General features: G+C 52.8%; 1 protein-coding gene and 1 long non-coding RNA gene across 4 annotated transcripts; one reads left to right on the forward strand and one right to left on the reverse strand.

Annotated features, from left to right (window-relative positions):
* Positions 1-704: 704 nt before the first annotated feature.
* Positions 705-13,103, reverse strand: Man1b1 (mannosidase alpha class 1B member 1). 3 transcript variants are annotated; one of them, XM_005336899.5, is made up of 13 exons: positions 12,827-13,055; positions 12,228-12,336; positions 11,465-11,598; positions 7,991-8,145; positions 6,685-6,794; positions 5,023-5,208; positions 4,379-4,527; positions 3,962-4,150; positions 3,603-3,793; positions 3,178-3,298; positions 2,543-2,740; positions 2,325-2,456; positions 705-1,536 (listed from the first exon to the last, which is right to left on the reverse strand). In XM_005336899.5, exons 1-13 carry the CDS (start codon positions 12,935-12,937, stop codon positions 1,333-1,335), a joined length of 1,989 nt encoding a protein of 662 aa, XP_005336956.1. In that variant the 5' UTR covers positions 12,938-13,055; the 3' UTR covers positions 705-1,332. The 3 variants fall into 3 exon arrangements, 2 of the variants coding, with proteins under 2 accessions (XP_005336956.1, XP_021589995.2); XR_005734221.2 differs by lacking the exon at positions 12,228-12,336 and adding an exon at positions 1,741-1,983 and having other exon boundaries at positions 1,496-1,536; positions 12,827-13,103; XM_021734320.3 differs by lacking the exon at positions 12,228-12,336 and having other exon boundaries at positions 12,827-13,103.
* LOC144377430 (uncharacterized) lies at positions 13,102-21,037 on the forward strand. The gene is made up of 2 exons (XR_013438443.1): positions 13,102-13,236; positions 17,748-21,037. It is a non-coding gene; the product is annotated as an uncharacterized LOC144377430 (long non-coding RNA).
* The last annotated feature ends 946 nt before the right edge of the window (positions 21,038-21,983 follow it).

Consider the following 21,983-nt stretch of genomic DNA (forward strand, 5'->3'; position numbering starts at 1 on the left):
TGAGGTCCAAGAACCGTTGCAGCCAGGCCCTTCCATGCACACACTTCTGGGGTCAGAGTTGGCCTGGGGTGTAAGAAACAGAGGAGGGCCCTGAGGGCACCTGCCATCCTGGGAGGCACAGGTAGCTGACACAGGATGGCCTAGCTGCAGGCAGGCAGGGAACACATCCTGCCAGGCCTAAGGGGCCAAGATCTTGAAGGCCCCAGCCTATCAGGTGGCCCCGGGGTGCTGCCTGGGCTCCAGCTTTTCAGTTGAGAACTGAAAGCAAAGGGTTCTTTATGTTAACACAGACAGGCAGAGAGACCACCTTGGTCTGTAACAGAGGACCTCAGCCAAGGCCCAGGGCCAGCCCTGTGACAAGGACCCTGTGCCTGACGATAAAGACCCTGCAGCTGATGGCAAGGATGAGGACAACTGTCCTGGTATCCAAGGCTTGGCACCACTCAGAGACCTCACTCCAAGAACATGCTGGCTAGCAGCCTCAGGGCACTGCAGACTGTCAGGACCCAGCTGGCAGAAAGGTGACCCCGCTGACCCACGTCACCACACTGCAGGGCTTCCCCAAGCAAGCCCTTCTCACCTGGAGGGCAGCAAGAGTCCTGACCTTGGGATGGATACTGAGGGGAGACCCAGAACTGCTACCCAAAGGTCGGCCCAGACTTCCCAGCCCAGAGACCCCCTTCCACACACAGGAGCTGCCACACTGGTAGCAAGTGGGTTTTATCTCAACTGAGAAGTCCCTTTCCATCCAGAGGCCTGGGAGCAGGAAGAACCGGCCACCCAGCCGCAGCAAGCCCCTCCAGGCAGACAGGATCCCTGAGTCCAATGTGTAAACACCCACTCCAAGAAAGGCTGGCCCCCGGGGAGGCCCCAAGCCATGGCCTGCCAGGCCACAGAGGCTCCTCCAGACCATGGGCCAGGGCACATCCCAGGCCACCAGCTGGAGCAGAGCTGCCTGGCGGGCTCCTCCAGCTCCTCTCTGAACACGATTCAGCAGCCTCAGAAGGGGACCAGAGGGCCCAGGGCCATCAGGAAGCTCCCTGAAAGCCAGTCTGCTGGGACATCAGGGACATGAGTCAGGAGTCGTGATTTGATTTTCTTGAGGATGAAGGCCAAAGGTGCTTGGTGAACTGGTCACCTGAACCCCACACCAGCTCACATGGGGCTCTTGTTCCTCACACCACCCTAATTTGAAGCAAGAGACCAGGAGAGCCCAGAGCTGGGGCAGGAGCATTGGCACTTGGCAGCTGCCCAGTACCACTGGGCCCCGTGACACATGCCAGGCTCGGCGAGGCCACACTACCCCCTCAGCTATCCCAGCCCGGAGCCGCCCTAGGAGAGGGCCCAGATGGGCAAGGGGTGCGCTTCTGTGTTGAACACATAGGTGTCCAGGCTGAGCAGGTTCTGGTCGTCGGAAAACAGCAGATAGAGGTACTTCAGGGTCTCCCCCAGGAAAAAGCTCTCCATCTTGTCCCTAGGCTCAGGCTTGTGGGGGTTCTGGACATTGTTGATGGATGTATAGCCACCTGAGGGGACCTGTAGGAGAGGCAAGGCCTCTGAGACATGGGCTGGGCCCTCCCATGGGCTGGGCCCTCCCACGGTCCCCACAAACCCAGTGCAGGCTTGGGCTGGAGAGTGCCTCAGCAACAGCCCCCCAAAGTCAGCTGTGCTTCTACTAGGGACCCCTGGAAAATGCCAGCAGCTTCTGAGTGCCTACAATAGAAACTCTCTCTCCAGCACCTGGGCTGAGGGACTTCAGCAAGGACGGACGAGGGCACAGGGTCTCCAGGGCCAGTGCTTCAGGTACAACTGGGCAAAGGGCAGGGGCAGCTGGCTGGAAGCTGGGACAGCTGAAGTCTTGGGCCCCAGGCCAGGGGACAACACACAGAGCCAGGTGTCAGGGTGGGGCTATGTCTGCCTCTGGATCCATAGTGGTGGTTGCTGGGCCTGGGCAGGGCATGACCTTCCCTGAACTGGGGCCATCTGTAAGACAGGACGCCAAGCATCTTGCAACCACAGGGTGGGCAGCGCCCTGGTCACTGCAGCAAGTGCCTCTCAAACAATGGGCCACACTCTTGGGAGTGCAGCAGGGGCCCTTCCCAGGAAGGCGTGGCCCAAGAGACAGAGTTCCAGAGCACCCAGCCCTCCACGCACAACAGGTCTCCGTGCCAGAGCTCAGCGGGCAGCTGTGCCAGCTGGGTCGGACAGAGCTGGCAGGGTCACCTCCAGGCCCCCAGAGCTGGCCCCACCTTGCCACCACTATCCTGGGGCACTGCCAGTCCTCAGCCAATTGACCTGTGGTGCGAGGGCAGCTGGGGGCTCACCCGTGTGTACTTGTTGAAGCTCTGCAGGATCTCCCAGCCCCAGTCCTGGTACTTGCGGTCTCCTGTGGTACGGTACAGGTAGAACAGGCTCTCGACGGTCTCGGGCCGCAGCAGGTTGTGCCTGTCAGCTGGCTGGGAGGAGAGCAGCGGCTCAGGGTGGCAGCCCTGTGCCCAACTCACCCCCAACACTCTCAAGCACAGCCCAGACCCAGGCTTACCTTGACCTTCACGTCCAGATTGTCTGTAGGAGGGTAAAGGTTGAAGTGCACGATCTCAGGGCTTAGGCCTGTCTCCATTTGTCGGTTCATCTGGTAACAGGTTTCCATGAGTGCCCGGGCCAGCTCCATGTGGTCAGCAGGCAAGCCGTGGTGGACGCCCAGAGCTAGCGTCCCTGGCAGGAAGCACACGAGGTGGTCCTGGAACCAGAGCGTCTCCTCACAGCTGGACCCCAGCACACTAGCCTCCAGTTCCCCGGAGGGAGAGCTGCAGACAGGCAGCCTGAGCAACCCTCCTCCTGGGCAGAACTGCAGGGATGGATGCAGTGTCCAGGAGAAAAGCTGCAGCACAGGCTCCTCCCAAGGGCAGGTGACCCAGGCATCACAGGCCCCTCCAGCCTGCCTACAGGCACCTCTGGACCTGCCGCAGGTCAGGCACCTGAGGCAGGGCTCTGGGGGCTGGCCCTGGGACTGCCATGGGGAAGGCCAGGTCAGGAGAAAGGGTCCGCCTGTGACCACAGCCCATGTCCCTTGTTCCCCTGGCCAGGGTTCCCCTGTTCCTCCTGACATGCACTCAGGGGCTTCGAGACCACAAAGAAACAGGAGCCTCCCTAAGGCCCACAGCCCTCGAGACTCACCATCTTGGCACTGAAGCGGTCGTGGGTGAGCTCCCCTATGAAGGTGAGCTTGTTGGGCTCCGAGTGCCTCACCAGGTGTGTTTTTATCCCCTCAATGGCTGCAAGGTAGTCCTCCAGCAACCTGTGGACACCACAAGTCAGCTCCCCCTGGCCTCCGCCAGGGTCACAGGACCAGGCAGGTCACTGCCTAGGGACCAGATGTTGCACACAACCCAGGCCCACATACAGGCCCTGAGCTCCTGCCCAGCTGGGTGCTAGCAAGGTGTGGGCCTTGCTCAAGAGCCCAGCCCCTCACTCCTATGAAGGCCATGACAGGGAAGCACACACACAGGAGCCAGGCCATGCCTGAGGCGCTGCGGCTCCTGCCCAAGGACGGGGAGGGTGGGTTGGGGTCCCACATCAAAGGCAGCAGAAGCAGGCCTCACTGTGTCTCCTGCTTCCCTCCCTGGATCCACTGCTTCAGCAGGTACTCGTAGTAGCTGTCGGCCCTGGCGCCCAAGGTGAATACACCCAGGTGGGTGAAGGAGCCGCTGTGTGTGTTGATGAACATGGGCACCAGCCCATCCTTCTTCCCAGACAGTTGGTGAACGTGCCTTGTCACCTCCTCCGCGGCCTCCTGCAGCACAGGGGAGAGCGGGTTTGCTGTAGGCGGTCCTCCAGCCCCTTCAACTCACGATGCAGGAGCGCCTCCTCAGAGGTCAAAAATCCCAAGAAGAGAGATCAACACGCACCCGACTGCACCAGCGATGAGGAAGGGTTAGCTTCAGCAGGAACCCAGTCCTACCTGGAACTTCTTGACCCCTGTGAGACGAGAGAGCTCGCGGAACTCCAACTGAATGCTCGTCACCTCGGACACTGTGCTGTCTGAGGTCCACTGGGGTGGGTGGGCAACTCCAGTGCCGATGTTCACATCGGAGTATGGAATCTTGGAGGGCGTCATGAAGGCTGGCATTAGCCGATTGCCAAAATCTTTCTGACATAAAAGCAAGCAGACAACCGGGCTCAGGTCAGAGCCTCTTCCATGCTCAGAACTCTAAGGTGCCACCCATGGTCATCCAGGCAAGAGGCAGCGTGGCGCTTGGTATACCCAATGCACATCAGCATACACGAGCTGAGCATGATCCCCCCCTACCGGGCAAGGCAGCGCCAGGCAGCACCACTCAGCTATCTGCCCTTCAAGGCAGGACCAGCAGACACTCACAGCCTTCCTCAGGAAAAGCCCGTCCCCGGACAGGTGGTAGGTGCTCAGGAGTCCGCCCAGGATGCGGATGGTACTCTCAAACAGGTTCACATCCACGTCTTTCTTAAAGTTTAACTTCTGTGACACCCACGTTCTGGCTTCTTCAAATTCTGTGACACCACAGAGTGAAGTCACAGGTATGTCATTCTCCTGCAATCCATCTCCTAAGCCTGCTGGGGAGACTCATCCTGCAGGGTTCCAGGGCCAGCGCCAAGGTCATGAACTTTCAGGCCCATCAAGTGGCCCAGCAACTGCAAACATTCCCCAGGACTGGACATGATGACAGCAATGCTGCCAACTAAGCAGGTCACTTGGACGGAGGTGGCACCACCAAGAGAACAGCCCAGGGCAGGTCCACCTCAGGCCTACAGGGCCCTCTGACAGCCCCATCATAGTACAGTGCCACAGCAGACTGGACATACCTCCTGGACATCCTCTAGGAGGCCAGGGGACAGCTCCTGAGTGGGCCTGGGAGGCTGGACACACAAATAGGCCCCAACTGTGCCACACACCCACCCCTGTGCCCAGGAGGAGGGTAAGCCCAGCACGGCTTTCCCAGGTATCACACAGAACAGCTTGGCCCTGCTCCAGAAATGAGCCATTACCTTGCTTCAGACCCAAAATCCACATGGTGTCCAGGGCGTCGATCAGAGTGAGGCCCAGGCCGAACCACTCACTGAAGGACCTGGACACAGGCCTGAGCTCGTCGTGGCCCCAAGCAAACTGGCGGTACCCCTTCCACGCATGTCGAAAGGCCTCGATCACCCCTTCCTGGCGCTCGTTTAGGAGTGCTAGAAGAGAACACGGCCGTGGGGATATGGTTCTGGTGCTGCTGTCAGGGCACAAGCGGGAAGCCCTCCAGGCAGAGCCCAGCAATGGGCCCAGGTAAGTGGAGCAGGAGGGACACTGGCCAGGGCCAGGAATGTTGGGCACACAACTATGATCCCAAAGACTGAGGCAGGAGGCTGAGGCAGGACTGTAAGTTCAAGGCCAGCCTCAGCAACATAGAAAGTCCCTGTTTCAGAATGAAAAATAGAAAGGTCTGGGATGTAGCTCACCAGTAGAGTATCCCTGGGTTCAATCCCCAACACCGGAAAAAAAAAAAAGCCCAGGCCAGGAGTCAGAGAGGCCATGGGGGTGCCCTTCAGGCAGACATAGCCTATCAAGCAGATGAGAACTCCAGAGGTCACACAACTACACCAGGCATTCAGCCCCTGTGGAGCTGGCTGTCCACTGTGGCACAGGGGCCTCTATTCAAGGCTTGTGAGGGCAACACTCCCACAGCCCACTGGGACAAGGTCCCCCTTTTGTGGTGCAGGGGGTGAGGGGCACTCTACCACTGAGCTACATCCCCAGCTTTTCTTATTTTTTGAGACAGGGTCTCACTGGGTTGCCAGGCTGGCCTCAAAGGTGATCGTCAACCTCCTGAGCAGCTGGGATCGCAGGTATGACCACTGCACCCATCCAAACCAGCCCTCTGAGGCAGCAGACAGGTGCAGAGGCTGGGTCTAGTAGTGTGCAGCAGGGATGTGGACACAGGGTAACCTACCCCAAACTCGCCCCATTCAGCCACACTAGCTTTGGAAGCCCCAGGACAGGGCCCTGTGGCACTGAGGCTGGGTAGCCCTCCACAGGTACACAGCATCTCCTGCTGCTGTGAGACATGGGCACCGCCCCAGGCCCTCAGTCTCTGGCCTCTGGTGTCACGGTGCTTCCTCCCACAGACTGAGCTCCTTCTACAGCTGCAGCTTGGGGCTCCTTATCCTCCTGCACCTGGAGGCTTTGGCAGCAGAAGCAGAGCAGGGACCCACGTGTGGGCCTGGCAGTGAGTGACCCAGGCCTTAGTCTCCCTGTCTATTGGATGGGCATGTGCAGGCACTTACCTCAAAGGGCACAGTGAGTGCAGAGGCAGTGACAAGTGGCCCTCCACAGACGGTGCTAAGACCCCAGCGACCACATCAAGCACAATGCTGTCTGTGTTACACCAGGGCACAGCCTGGCCCAGGCAGTGAAAGCAAACCTCCCAGATACAGCTCCACTCCTGCTGCCTAGTGCTCAGACCAGGGGGCCAGGGCCACCAAGAAGCCATGGGTTGTTACCAGGGCTGAGAAAAGCATGTGGGCCCAAGAACCTCAGCTGGCTGTGGATACTGAAGGGCAAGCTCCCTGGGTCCGTCAGGCAGGAGGCCACAGCATGGATGCAGAGAGCACCAACCACCAGCTTCTTGGATACAGGCTCAGGAGAGGCAAGGGCAAGTGGGGCCTTACCCGGTTCTTTCTGCATCCTGGTAACCAGTGGGGAAGGCTTGGCAGGGGCCTCTGCTCTTCTCAAAGGGAGTCCAGTGCCCTGCTCGGGCTCGATCACTGCACCCCGCCAGCTTCAGGGAAGGGAAAGCAGTCAGCCAGACCAAGGGTGCACGTCCACCACACCCCACACCCTCACACCACACAAGACCCATATCCAGAGAGTCCTATCTCTGGGGGGGTACACGGCCACAGAGCAATAGGAAAACAACTAGTTGGTCCTGATGTGCTCCAGGCCGTCTAGTCAGGATCACAGTCATGGTCACGGTCACCTGAATGTGGACAAGACACCTGGGCTGCTCTAAGCAAGGGGAGAACCTGGGGTTAGAGAGCACGGAGTGGTACTGAGGCCAGCAGGGGACTGTGAGAAAGGGTGCTGCAAGGGAAAGGGAGGCCAGAGGTGAGGGCTCCTAAGGCGAGTGATCACATAATTTATCATCCACACTGAGTCAAAGCGAGATGGACATGGGATGAAGGGCTGGTCACCTACACTGGCATTTTCCCTACTCACAAGATACACAGTAACCCAATGTCCCTTTCTGGGGTTTGGCCTGATGGGCAACACATAGGAATAGGCAAAAGGTTTGCCACGCAACACGGGGGCTGAGGACTGGCTCAAATAGTCTTTAGTTGTTGTTACAGGGGATTGAACCCAGGGGCACTTAACCACTAAGCCACATCCACAGCACTTTTTTGTATTTTTTTTATCTAGAGACAGGGTCTCACTGAGTTGCTTAGTGCCTTGCTAAGTTGCAAGACTGGCTTTGAACTCATGATCCTCTGGCCTCAGCCTCCCGAGCAGACAGGATTACAGGCATGTGCCCTGCACTCAGCCCAAATAGTCTCCCAAACAGTCACTTAATGACCTCAGCTGAACTGGTTCCAGATTAGCTAAAGGCCTCTTGATTCCACTGAGTGCCCATGACTTGGGAACACAAGTTCAAATGCTCTGACTCTGAAAGCAAACCTCCTTTTATTCATGCAACATGATTAAGAACTTCCATGGGATATGGTTTTCCCTCAAGTACACGTGTCCCTGTGGACTGTCTGCCTGGGTTCCTGAGCCCAGGCCTCTGGCCCTGTCTTTGGGTTCAGCTCTAGAGGCTCAGACGACCTGCTCGGGCCAGCCCACCTGGTTGAGCTCCCACTCACTGTGTGCAGAGCGCTCAGGGCTGGGCCTTTCTGGGAGCAGGGTGTGAACAGACCACACCCCACCAGGCTGCCTGCCCTCTGCAAGTCCAGGCCCACCTCACACTCTCACCCTTGGTACCTGATGACGGTCCGCTGTGTGTTCTCTTCCTGATGAGCATCCCCCGGGGCTGCTGCCCGCTCCTTAGTGTCATCCTGTGTCCCAGCCTTGGAGTCCGTGTTGGGGGCTCTGATCTGCAGGTGGGGAGGCCCCCGTCGGAAATGCTTTCGAGGCCGCTGGACAAAAATCAGAGTCAGGTGAGACTGCCTATGGGCTACACTTCTAGGCATGCCAGGGTCCCCCAAGGGCACACCCACTCCGGAGAGGAGGGGGACTGGTGGGTCCACTCAACCTCAGGGGGTGATTTTGATTTTTAAGCACATTGCAGGCTTGGGAGATGACCTGCTTAGGAGCCTGGTGACAAGGCCAACTTGCTAGTACAGGCCTGGACAAAGACTTGAGAACCCTGGTGGAACAGTTCAGTGTCACAGTCCTAGAAGAGCAAGCGTGGCAAGGACCATGACTCTGGATGGAAGACCCAATGGCGCCACTCTGCTCCCCACTGCCTGCTACCCGTCCTGGGAAGACTGAAGGATACTGTGTCCTCACACAGCACAGGATCCAAACAACACAGGGTGACCCTCTGCTCCTCCACACTGAGGCAGCCCTGGCCACAGGCTTGGTGGATCTTCCAGCTCCATCCTCCATGTTTCCACAGCAGCAGGCACCGAATACCACTTGGCTTAATTTATATGTGATGAAGGGATTCTCAGTAGATAAACAATTTATTGAATCATGCTATATCTATGCCAAGGAAACCCCAGCTACAGCCAGGCACGAGGGCACACACCTGTAACTCCAACTACTTGGGAGGTCAGCCTCAGCAACTAAGCATGACCCTGTCTCAAAATCAAAAAGGACTGGGGCTGGGCTGAATGGTTAAGCGCCCCCTTGATTCAATCCCCAGTACCCAATCCCTTCAAAAAAAGAAAGAAAAGAAAACCCAGCTATAAAAACCTGTAAAGGGGACACTCTCATGATATGCACAGAGTATCCAGGACACAAATCCACAGACAACTGACCTAATTGTGCACACACATCCACCTAAATAAAACCTTTAAAATAAATACACTAAATCTTTCAAACACTTCTCTGGGTAGAGTGGCAATGAGTGTTTGGTTTTCCCCTTTTATACCTTTTTCAATGTTTCAGTTTTCCTTCCTAAGCATCTATAATGTTTGAGATCAGTCACAGCATACAGATTAACAGAAAAAGGTGTGGCAGAAACCAAGCCCCTCACTGCCAGATTTTCCAGGAAGAGCCAGAGGCTAAAGGAGAGATTCACAGGCTTCTGAGGGCAGCATGTCCCCCAAGTCCATGCAAGAGAGACCCAGAACATTCGCTGCGTGCTGCCCCAGCCCCTGCTGGACACCAGATGCAGGCTTCCAGAAAACCCCAGAGCAGTGTAGCACATCCTCACGCAGTCACGTGACTCCGCGTGGCAGCTGCACCATGCAGATGCAGCCTGCACACACCAACCCTCCCATCCAACAGAGCAGGCCCCCAACTGGCCAGAGGCACAACCATCCCATGAGGCCTGTCTTGTCCCTCACCACCTGCCCCACTGTGTGGTCTGACCACAGCACCACTGTTTACAGAAGGACGGGGGCTGGCCAGTGCAGGTGGTAGGCATCCCCCTGCTTTTCTGTACTTGCCACCACCTCCACGGAGCATCTAGTAATTATAACAACTTACATATTTAGGTTAAAAAAACCCACAATGCCCCCCATCTACAGTAAAGGGCCAACACAGTGGGCAGCTGTCTGGCCTTAACCTCCTAGCCCAGAGCTAATCCTTGGGAGGAAGCTCCCTAAGGCTGCTCTCAGCAAGGGCTTTTGGTCTCTGTCCACATGACACCCTGAAGGGATGTGAAACCTCCACCTGCAGTCTAGAACAGTGCCCATGGAGAAGCACCTGAGCCCAGCCACGTCTGGTAGGCCCAGTCATGGACATGTGGATAACAGTAACCGATACCTAAGAGCACAGCAGCTATACTGCCATGGGTGCCTGCCCTAGCTCTCAAGGGGCTCAGGTCTCGTACTTCTCCATTCTAAGCCTCTCACCCACAAGTCATTTTGCAGGTCCTCTTCCTGCCTCTGGCCCATCCCTGGACTCCACTTTCTCTGCCCTGTTCCCTCACTCCAAGTTTCTTAGCATGGATGCCCCAGGGCTTGGCTTGGTCCTTCCCCGACTCCTACATAACACACAACACACACCATCTCTACCTGGGAAATTGCCACATCTACTTCCCTTGCCCCGTGATCCTGACACAGTCCATCTACTGAATGCTCCCAGGGACTACTAACAAAGCAGTACCAAATATAGGGCCTAACTATCCCCAGACTGCTTCCTGATCAGCACTCCACTGGCCCCTCTGCCTGGGGACCCTTACTCCCTCCCTATCTCACACCTACTCCCATGGAGCCTTCCTTCACTGCAAGGGTGCCCATGGTAAGCAAAGCTCAGGTCTCCATTCTACCTTCCCTGAGTACCTAACATTGTGTCTCCACTGGGCCACCAGTGTTCACAGCCAACATCATGGACGTGGCTCTCTGTTGAGATCATCCTGGGCACATCAAGAGAAAGCTCTAGGGGCTGGGATTGTGGCTCAGAGGTAGAGCACTTGCCTGGCATGCATGAGGCACTGAGTTCAATCCTCAGCACTACATAAAAATAAAGGTATGTGTCCATCTATAACTAAAAAAAAAAAAAAGCTCTAGTGCCACCCTCATCCAGGCAGACCCAATTTTCTGCTCCCTGGCCTGGCCCTCTGGGAATCTGAACTCTTGCTCAGGTAGTTTTACTTTTCCAGGCCTGCTCTGTTCACCCCAACCAGAAATGGGCTTCTCAGCCTTCAGCTGGACTCTTGGGGCCACGTCCTCAGAGAGGCTGCCCTCAATAATGGCACCACCTCTGTTTCCATATCTCCTGCTCCTCTGCACACAGGCCACACCATACCTCCTGCTCCTCTGCACACAGGCCACACCATACCTCCTGCTCCTCTGCACACAGGCCACACCATACCTCCTGCTCCTCTGCACACAGGCCACACCATACCTCCTGCTCCTCTGCACACAGGCCACACCATACCTCCTGCTCCTCTGCACACAGGCCACACCATACCTCCTGCTCCTCTGCACATAGGCCACACCATACCTCCTGCTCCTCTGCACACAGGACCTGCACACAGGCCACCTGCCTGGTCCTGTTTGTTGCTGGCTTCTCACTTGCCTCTTCATCAGCCTCTTTCCCTCATCGCTGTGTAACCTGCACCTAGTACAAGAGCCAGCCCCAGCAGGTTTCAAAGAAAATGGAAGAAGAGTACACCTCTCTCTTTCCCCAACTCTTATGCAACCAGCAAGGAATGAATGTTAGATGAAAATGCAGAGACTGGCAGGGACAGTGTTTCTTCTTAGTCTGCTTGACACAGCGGCTACTGTCTTGGAATGCTAAACGGAGCCCAGCTAAACTCCATCTAGTGTTTACTGGAAGTACCTGAGGCAACATCTTGGAAAACGCTGGGCTGGCGTCTGCCTTCTGAGGTGCTGGTAAGACAGGAGGGTTTGCTGGCTTCAATCCAGGGACTTCTGGCATCATCTTCAGCTCTTCTGTGGGCTTGCCACTCAGAGCTGCAGGAGAGAGTCCTGTTTTTCAACTATCCCCCAAGGACAGAGACTTAAATTGCTCAGCAAGAAATGTCTAGACAGGTGTTATTTGTTTCAGGAGAAGAGTGAGACCTCCAAGAAGTCACTCAATTTGAGAACAGCCACAGGAAATAAAATCTTTTTCAAAGCAATTGACAGTGTGTATCCTTATGCACAGCACAAAACCCCAACACACTTTACCTTAATAGCACAACATGGTGGCAAACAGGCAATGTATTTGAGCAATCTCCAGAAGCTCTGCAGCCAGGAGCAACAATCTTAGAGAAGCTCAAAAGTGATTCTCCACTGCCTTACAGAAATCTGCTGGTCTTTCCAAACACTCAGTAACAAGTGCTAGGAAACTAATGCAATTATCAAGACTGAATGACCAGGAGACAGAGGGTGGAGACAGCAGTGTTGACAGCAGATTCCTAGAGAGCAGCCAGCCAGCATATGGACATCTGTGCTCCAAACAACTGATCACAGCTGGCTCCACTTCTCTCCTCTGCATTTCTTGCAAATATGCTGCTACATATACCTGCTGGAGCTGTGTACTGCAAGGTTGTATCTGCCCTCTGACAAGTATCCTCTAGCACCCCTGGTGCTTCTGATACCTTTCCACTGGTCTGCCATATGGATGTAGGACAGGAATCCACAGAGAATCAGAAAGGCCAAGAGAAAGATAATCATATTCTGCTGTAATCTCGACAGCTGCTTCCATTTCTAAGGAAGGGACAAAGAATGACATTTCTTAGTGAAGAGCGACAATTGAGAATCTCCTCCACTGTCACGGATTCAGTGAGCAATTCAGAAAGACTCAGTGGCCAGTCGACGTTGTTTCCAGGGCAGAGAAGTTCCCCATCAGCAAGGTTTACATTACATGTGATGTAACACATGTAACACGTGTGCAATGAGAATAACAACGACAAGGACACTCGGATCCAGTTGCATGGGCACTGGTGAAAGACTCCTATAATCGATGCGGTGCATCGATGCCTCTCCGGCCAAGATCACCGTGAACGCCCCAGCAGGAAACAGAAGGGCGCAGGACCCGTTCCCGTCCCGGGGGAAGCGACACCATCTGGAAGCAGGGTGACCCGCCGCGGACCGGCCTGCGGCCAGGCCAGAAGGACCCCAGGCCCAGCGCCGACGGCCCGCCGCCCTGCAGGCGGTCGAGCGCCGCGCAACCCGCCGACGGCCCGCCCCGACTCACTCTCCAACATGAGCGCCGCCGCCGGCTCTTGCTGTTGTCGTAGCTCTCGCCGACGCTCAGGGTCACCGAGATGAAGTCCCGGTGAGGCGCCGACGCCGGCGGCGGGTACATGGCGACCGCGCCGGCCCGCAAGCTCCCGTTCGCCGGCGGTGTCAGGAAGCCCGAGTCCGAGAGGCAAAATAAACCGCCATAGCGGAGCCGTCCGCACCCCGCCCATCCTCCTGTTCCAAAGTGCGCACGCGCCGCGCCTTCCGCCGGCCATTCCGCATGCGTCTTACCCAGCTAGTCCCACTGCGCGCGCGCGCCCCTCGCGGCTCCCAGCGGGCCCTAGCCCTCGTACGGCGCCTGCGTGAGGTTGCCCGCGCCTGAGCTGTAGCCTCAAGTCACTGCGGTTGCGCCGGCCCTCGTCGGTGAGTCTCTGTCTGCGGCTCCAGGACTTGATCCGGGCTTCCGTTGCTGCCGTCGGCAAGCAGCCAGGCCCGAGACGGGGAGCCGAGTCACCAGGTCATGGCGGAGCGCCCGGCAGGGCCCTGCACGATCTGGCAGCCGTGGAACCCGAGCACCCTGCCGCGCGTCCTCCCGCCCAGTCCGCCTCGCGCGCCTCCTGCCCGGCGCTGGGCCGGGTGGCATCTGCGCTGGGGACCCTCCCTTCCCGGGGCCATCTTCTAGTTTCCGCTGGTCTCTTCCTGAAGTAGGATAGAAGGCGTAAAAGGAACAGGTGAAAAGGAGAGACGGAGGAAGGACAAGGAAAGATTTTGGCGTAAAGTTCTGCATACTTGCTGGGCCTGTCATCCTGCCTCTCCGGAGGCTGAGGCAGGAGGACCGCGAGGAAGAGCCAGCCTCGGCAACTTAGGGACCCTGTCTCGAAATCAAACTTGAAAGCCCTGGGAATGTGGCTCAGTAGTTAAGCCACCCTGGGTCCAATCCCTGGTACCAAAACGGTTTGGGATACTCTTCCAGGCCTGTCCCTTCCAAGTCAGTGGGAAGTCACTCGTGGTAATCACCTTGTCAGTGTTCTTCGGCGCGCCGGTAAATAGGTTCTGCCAAGAGATGTCACTTTCAGAAAGCTATAGTCTATGGGAGGTCGCACGTTTGCTATGAAGTAGATGGTGGAGACCACATCCCTACACACCTCTCACACCCGCTTTTCACCAGGTTTGCTCTAAAAGAGCTGGATTCCCAAAACACTCTCTCAGTGCGTTCCCCCTGGAATGTGTATTTGTTTCCTAAATAGATCCTCGTCTGTGTCTCTGGTGCCTGTGGACGTGGATCCTGTGGGAAGTGTCTGGTGTGAACTCCTGTCCTTAGAGTTCTCCCTCTGCTCCCTTTACTCCCCCCGCCCCGTAGTGCTGGGGACTGAACCCAGGGCCTTGAGCCTGCCAGGCAAGCCCTCCACCAACTGAGCTGTGTCCCCAGCCTCGCTCCCTTTACTTTCTTTCTTTTTTTAAAATATTTTTTTTTTTAGTTGTCAATGGGCTTTATTTTGTTTGTTTATATGCGGTGCTGAGGATGGAACCCAGGGCCTCTCCCATACCAGGCAAACGGCCCCTGAGCCCCTACCCAGCCCCCCTTTACTTTAAAGGCTGCCCAGAAGAAGCTCTATGTACTGCACTGGTCATGGCTCCCTTTTTTTGTGATGGGAAATCCCTGAACTGTAGATTCAAGTGGCAGTTAGGTAAGGTTGATGCCATCCTTGGGACCTGATAGGACTGTTTGAACTCTAAAACTGAAAGGCTCAGTGGTCTTTGGCACTCTTCCCTGGTTTCTTCCCTCTTATTCACCTGTTGGGTTTCTCAGCTCTCTGTCCTTGGAAGGCCTGCTATCTCAGTCCAACTGGAATGTAAAATTTGTGTCACTTCTCAGATCCTTTTGAGACCAAAGGAAAAAGTCACTTTTAATCCTAGGTGCTGTAAGACTTAAATAGGTGACATTTCTCCCTCCCTCTCTCTCTCCCACTTTTCCTCAGCCAAAGCCCTTTGTTCCCCTTAAAAGATGTGTTTGTTCATGAAACGCCTTTGGCCTGACACGCCCTGCTCCTGGTCACAGGGAAGTCTGCTCCTCCAGAAGGTGAATATGAGGGATTGGACTGCCTGTTTCCAGGACTGCCTAGATTCTTCAGAACAGGGTTCAGCCAAGATCCTGTGGGGGTATGACTTTTGGGGTGATAACAAGGGGAGTGAACCCCGATATTCACCACATGCAAGCCCAACTTTCACTGCCAGTCTCTTTAGGCTTCTGCTGTGATAGTTCTGAAGGTGGATTCTCATGGTACTCTTGAGGTACTTCTGTGATACGCACAATCATGTGTTTCATGCTCCAATTAAACTGGTCTGTCCCGAGCTGCTACTGGTAATGAGGAAGCATTCTCAAACCCTGCTTTGCTAAATCATGCTGATAGTCATGTGAATTTTCACCTTCTCTTTGCACAATATTTGCCCAAGTTTTGCTTGTTTGTTTTTGGTACTGAGGTTTGAACCCAGGGACACTTAACCATGCTTAAGCCACATCTCCAGCCCTTTTTATGTTTCATTTTGAGATAGGGTCTCACTAATTTGCTGAGGCTGGCTTTGAAGTTGTGATCCTCCTGCCTCAGCCTCCCAAACTGATGAGATTACAGGCGTGTGCCACCACGCCTGATCCTGTTGCAGTTTTCATCCCTGATGTTTGTGTACCTGTGTGTATATATACACCACCCACACACACATGCATGCACACACACATATTATATGTAAATATATATATTTCTAAAAGAAAATGTCCTCCTTGACCACCTTAGTCAAGACAGACCCACACCTTACTGGCAGCCCCACCTCAGGGAGCGCAGTGGCAGTACTGACGTGGTTTGTTTTGCATCAGACCTGGCCATGAAGAGGCATCTGCTGTAAGTCAGTTTTTACTGAATCTTACCTGACCACCCCATCCTGGAAAGCCTTTAGATATTCCTAAGGGCTACAAGGTCTGTGTGTCGGCGTTGTTTTAAGGATCATAAGTTCTCACACAAAAGAATTACAAATTCAAGCACACCTGGATTATTTAAGATCTCAGGATATTCTCTCCGCCTGTGGTGTTTATTTATTTATTTTTAAAAATCAGGCATCGAATTGAACCCAGGAGTTGCTCAGCCACAGAGCACACACATCCCAGACTATTTTTTTTTTAGTTGTAAATGGACACAAGACCTTTATTTTGTTATTTTTATGTGTTGCCGAGGATTAAACCCAGGGCTTCACACATGCTAGGCAAGTGCTCTGCCACTGAGCCCCAGCTCCAGTCCCCAAGCCTGTTTTTTATTAGAGCTTTATAGTCACACGTAGCTGGATTCATCCCGATAAACTCGTACATGCATGGAATTCGATTCAGTTCCTGATCCCCCGCCTTTTCCCTCCCCTCTCCCATTCTCCTTCTTCTGCTGGACCTCCTTTTGCTATTTATTTATGGATGATTGGTTCTTCCACCCATGCATAAAGATCATAACAGGGTTTTGTAAGAATTCACTTTGCATTGCCTGCTCTTTCCCATACCTGTAATCTAGATCTCCTACATTACTGACCTCTGATCTTCCCTTTATGTAATCCAGTCCTGTAACAGGGATTGAACCCAAGGCTCAACCACTGAGCCACATCCCCAGCCCTTTTTATTTTTATTTTATTTTGAGATAGGGTCTCACTAGGTTGCTTACAGCCTCGCTAAATTGCTGAGGCCGACTTCAAACCTGTGATCCTCCTACCTCAGCCCTCCTGAGCTGCTGGGATTATAGCATGCACCACCATGCCCAGCTCTCCTTCCTTTAAAAATTCTTTTTAAATATTTATTTTTTAGTTGTAATTGAACACAGTATCTCTATTTTATTTATTTATGTGGTGCTGAGGATCGAACCCAGGGCCTCTCATGTGCGAGGTGAGTGTTCTACCGAAGAGCCACAACCCCAGCCCTAAAAAAATTTTTAAGTCAATGTCTCACTAAGTTGCTTAAGGCCTCTTTAAATTGCCAAGGCTGGCTTTGAACTGGGATCCTCCTGCTTCAGCATCCTGAGCTGCTGGGACTGCAGGTGCCTGTCAGTAACTTTCAAACCCCCAGTGTCACCTGGAACCAAATTTCCACTTTGATGGTTTCAATGTCTGCCAGTAGGTGGCAGCAGTGAGGCAGGTTACTATTATCTAATTCTGCTTTAAAGGTTTAAGCCTTTTGGATCCTGGAATATGGGATAGACAAAAATTGTCTGGTCCCCAAACCCAGTTTGTGGACATAAGTTATCCTTTCCTTTTTCCTGTATCTTTTCAGAAAAAAAATGCAAGGAAAAAAACTCTTGTAGTGTGCAAATTACAAGATTATGGGTAATTCAGCCTCTGTCGCTGAGAATTTACCCCATGGAGCATAGTAAGTAATGGTATAATTTTAAGGCAGAGGGCTTAAGGAGTTGATTTCCTTCTGTGGTTCAGCTTTGCCTTCATATGTGTTAGGCAGTGGAGAAATATGGCCTAAAAATGGGACTCAGATTTAACACATCAACTTGATTCATTCTGTAAAGGGAAATAAAAATGGACAGAGATCCCACATATTCAAGCCTTTATGACCCTGTATCAAAATCTGAAATCACAGGGCTTGTAAGGTGTCATTTTCAGACCATGGAGGATTCATTTTTAGGTGCTCCCAACAGCTTCCTCGAGCACCCATTGCTCAGAATGCAGGACCAGCAGCATCCCAGAGCCTTAGTTTGAAAGCCCTGGACAAAATTCTGAGCCTCCCTCTCCCTCTTCTCCACCCCTTCCCCTCCCACTATCTGCTCCTCAGTCTTGTTACCAGGAACTAGCCCTGCAGGGCAGTGAGGCCCCTCCTGACCCAGCTTCTAAGCCTGCCAACATGGCCTTCTCCTGGAGGTGCTGGGTGGGACATGACCCTTTTCCATGACTGACTGGCACAGGTGCTTTCTGGAGGACCCTGATGGATTCCTGGAGGAGCTCCAGGCCCTGACGTTGTGCGTCATCCATGGGGGCGGACATTCCAGTCATCTTTCCACCTGCTCCCTCCTGAGGGAAAGACCCATGAACGGACAGCAGCAAGGCAAGTGAGCAGCCTGTGGGAAAGGATGCTGTCCCCAGCCAGAGTCCAGAGTCCACTGGGTTGTCAGAAACAGAGTGGGGGCAGGAAACTAGGGACCAGCCTGAGTGGACCACGTAGTCATGAGGAGGTCAGGGGGACACTGAGACAAGGTGGAGATCCTGCTCTGTTTAGGGGGCATTTAACTCACTTAACTGAAACCTTTCAGAAATGTACTGATATTGATACTCAAGTGAGGGACAAATGTTAGGGACAAACTTGATCAGCGAATCAGCTCCTGATAGTAAAAGAAAACTTCAGACACAAACAGGTGATGGAACTTCAAACTAATCAACTTAAAAAATTTGGCCTCTGGAGTTTTCAATAATAGGGAGACAAAGTAGAAAAGGACTTATGAGCTGTGTGTTGACCTTGCCTGGACTCCCATTGATTCGGGAGGCTGAGGCAGGAGGATTGCAAGTTCCAGGCCAGCCTGGCAACTTAGGAAGACCATGACTCAAAAAATAAACAGGGCCAGGGATGTGGCTCAGTGGTAAAGCACCCCGGTTCAATTGTCAGTACCTCAAAAAATAAAATAAAAAATAAAAGCTCAGAAGGGATGCATGAAGACTGGAGAAGTAGCCTAGGTGCCCTAGCTTGGGGTTCTAGGACTTGGACTTCAGAGATACCCAGAGGCTCCTTACCAGGAAAAGGGAAGTAACTTGAGACCTGGAAATTGGTACTGCTGCAAAAGTATGGTCCTCGGAGCAGACAGCTCCAAGTGAGGTCCAGCCACACCTGGGTTATGCCCCTCTGCAAAAAGGGAAATCACTGAAGATGAGATCGCTTTCTTTCCAAAGTGAGGGGAGGCCCTCTGCTTCCATTATGGTTGCCCTGGCAGACCAAGGCTGCCTGAGCCTCTCAAAGCACTCTTTGGTCAACTGACATCATGGCAGAAGAGTCCCAGGTGACTCTGGAAATGCAGTAGACATGTTAACTTCCTTTTGGACACACAGGCTCAATTCTCTGCTTGAAACTCCTGGACCCCTTTCTATCTATCTATCTATCTATCTATCTATCTATCTATCTATCTATGCTGTCAATGAACACAATACTTCTAGTTTACTTATTTATTTTTATGTGCTCTACCACTGAGCCACAACCCCAGTCCTCCTGGACCCCTTTATAATCAAACTTGGGTTGTGACTGGTGTTGATGGCCCCCATGAGGCCCAGCAATTTACAGTGTCTTCACCTGGAGATCTGGAGAACTAGTTTCACTCAAGCCTTAAGTTCTTACAGTATGCCCCTCACCTTTGCTGGGAAGAGGTTTTCCAGCTTCTCCGGGTGCCCCTCTGTGTAGCACCAAGACAGCCAGCCTCCTTGTTTGGTAGCTACATTAGTAGCAAGGCCAACAGATGAGGGAAACAGATCTGATGGTGTTTATTTTAAGCAGATCCTCAAGTCTGGGGACCTAAAATTCCAGGAAAAGCAGTTAACACCCAGCTTGCTTCTGTTTCCTTGAACCCCAGTTTATACCCATAAATGGCAATATCCTAAACAGAGACCCGCCCAGGACTTAAGCCTCTCATCTCTAAATCTCAATATGGTCTTCTAGTTCATGCCAATCCCCACGTTACACCCCCATCCTTTCTGTGTCAAAAACAAGTAGGGATTATGGGTTAGTCCAAGATTTGGGGGCAGTTAACAAGGCTGCAATCGCACTGCACCCTGTAGTTCCTAACCTGTCCATGGTCTTTACTCAGAGACCCAGTGATCTGCCTGGCTCACTGCTCTTGATCTCAGATGATCTTTCTTCGGCATCCTGACTCACAACCGCCATTTCCTTTGGAATGGACTGATCCTGTTGTCATGGAAACTGCCTGGCATACTGTGCCCGTGCCGCCTCCGGGACTGAGAGGCATCCCCACTGGGTTGGAAATGTTTTAGCAAAGGAATCAAGATTTCTAACTCTTAAAAATGGGGTTCTGCTCCAATACACAGATGATCTCCTTATCTGCATCCCCACCAAACAGTACTCTGGTAATAACACTCAGACCTCTTCACTTCCTGGGAGCCCCAGGATATGGAGTGTCTCCACAGAAGGGCTCAGATCTCCCAACAAAGGGCAAAATGTTTGGGCCACGACCCAGCTCCAGGGAAATGAAATCTTACCCCTGTGAGAAAAGAATCCTTTTAAAAAAAAGACTACCTCAGACCAAAAGGCAGCTGAGAGCCCTCCTGGGGATGCCTGGGTTTTGCAGATTCCCAGCTTTAGACTTGCAGCTGAGCCACTCTATGAAGTCACACAAGGGGCTGATTATGAGCCCCTATATTGGACAGGAAAATAGCAAAAGGCCTTTCAAAAGCTCATGGACTTGCTGCTATCTGCCTCAGCCCTGGGTGTTTGCCAGTTGGGGAAGCTGTTTGCCCTACATGTGGCAGAAGACAGGGAGCAGCACTGGGAGTCCTCAAAGCCTGGGCCACCCGAGACCCCCGTGAGTTATTTTTCTAAACAGTGGGGTTAGAAGGCCTTCAGAGCCCTGGCTTCATTCACTACCTGCTGCTCTGCTGAGAACCAGAATTGCTCCTGAGGCCTCTCCAGCTGAGCCCTGATGAGACGCCTTGCAGATTTTCCTGAGCTCAGATCCTATTGCTGAACCTAAGACACAGGAAACCATTAAATGTGTCATTAATTTGGACCCAGTTAAAGAGCTTTATTAGAATACGGCAACAACCCTGGCTCCTGATGAATCAACCCGTGTATCAAAAGTACAACCTACACAGGGCACAGTGGCCACACCTAGGGTCCCAGCAACTCAGGAGGCTGAGGTAGGAGGATGAAAAGTTTCAGGCCAGTCTGGGAAACTTAGTGAGACTGTCTCCAAAGTAAAAAGGGGAGGGATGCAGATTGGTGACAAAGCACCCCTGGGTTCAATCTCCAGAACCAAAAAAAATAAATAAGTACGACCTGGTGACTGCGTCTTACCCAATGTCTGGAGAAAGGACTCCCTTTGGATCAGTTTCTTCTAAAACAAAAGGGTCCCTCTCTGGTTCTCCTTGGCACCCGACGGCTGTTAAATCACAGGGACACAGTTTGTGGGTTCATGCACTTAGAATTAAACCTGTTCCTTCAGACACTGTAGAAATAAACTTCATTTTCTTCTTTTTTAAATATTTATTTATTTATTTTTTAGGTGTAGATGGACACAACACAATGCCTTTATTTTTATGTGGTGCTGAGGATCGAACCTGGGTCCCGCCCATGCTAGGCGAGTGCTCTACCACTGAGCCACAATCCCAGCCCCTCTTCTTCTTTTTTTTTTAATTGATTTTTTAAATATATGACAGCGGAATGCATTACAATTCATATTATGCATATAGAGCACATTTTCATATCTCTAGTTACATATAAAGTATATTCACATCAATTTGTGTCTTCATACATGTACTTTGGATAATGATGTTCATCACATTCCACCATCATTTCTAACCCCCTGCCCCCTCCCTTCTCCTCCCACCCTTCTGCCCTATCTAGAGTTCCTCTATTCCTCCCATGCTCCCCTCCCTACCCCATTATAAATCAGACTCCTTATATCAGAGAAAATATTTGACATTTGAAACAAGCTTCTTATGAGACCTGGAATCCATCTCAAGATTCCTACAGGGCTTGCAATCAATATTATTCTGAGCTGTTAGAAGATATAAAAGTATTGTTCAAGAGAAACGAGAATTCAGGATAAGCCTGTTTTTGTATACCACTCAGTGGCTTTTTGGTGCTTCTATGATCTACTTTCTAGTTACTTTGGGGCTCACAGCATATCATCAAGTATCAGCGAATCTGGCTCTTTATGCCTTCAAATTGGTTTTTGGCCTTGCATATAGTTTTTATAACTGCACCATGTCTAGTTGAACTCAGGCTCATCCACTAGTTTGCCTCCTGACCCTTACATCAGTCTCCCAGGGAGAAACTAACTCTCCTTGACTGGGCCCTACAATATATCAGAGATATTAATGAGAATGCCTCATCCAGGACATCTGAGTGGCCTGATGCGTCCATGAGAAAGGCCATCTTCTCAAGCCAAGTGGCCCTTGCAGGAGCATGTTTGGATCACTCTCCA

The sequence above is a fragment of the Ictidomys tridecemlineatus genome, chromosome 4 (assembly GCF_052094955.1).
Source record: "Ictidomys tridecemlineatus isolate mIctTri1 chromosome 4, mIctTri1.hap1, whole genome shotgun sequence".
NCBI lineage: Eukaryota > Metazoa > Chordata > Mammalia > Rodentia > Sciuridae > Ictidomys > Ictidomys tridecemlineatus.

Coding starts and splice junctions, on each gene's coding strand:
- Man1b1 (XM_021734320.3), bottom strand. CDS start 13,088: ATGGCCGGCGGAAGGCGCGGCGCGTGCGCACTTTGGAACAGGAGGATG. Junction 11,599..12,826: donor GGCGGCGCTCATGTTGGAGA/GTGAGTCGGGGC, acceptor TCTCTCCTGCAG/CTCTGAGTGGCAAGCCCACA. Junction 8,146..11,464: donor TTTCCAAGATGTTGCCTCAG/GTACTTCCAGTA, acceptor ATTTTTGTCCAG/CGGCCTCGAAAGCATTTCCG.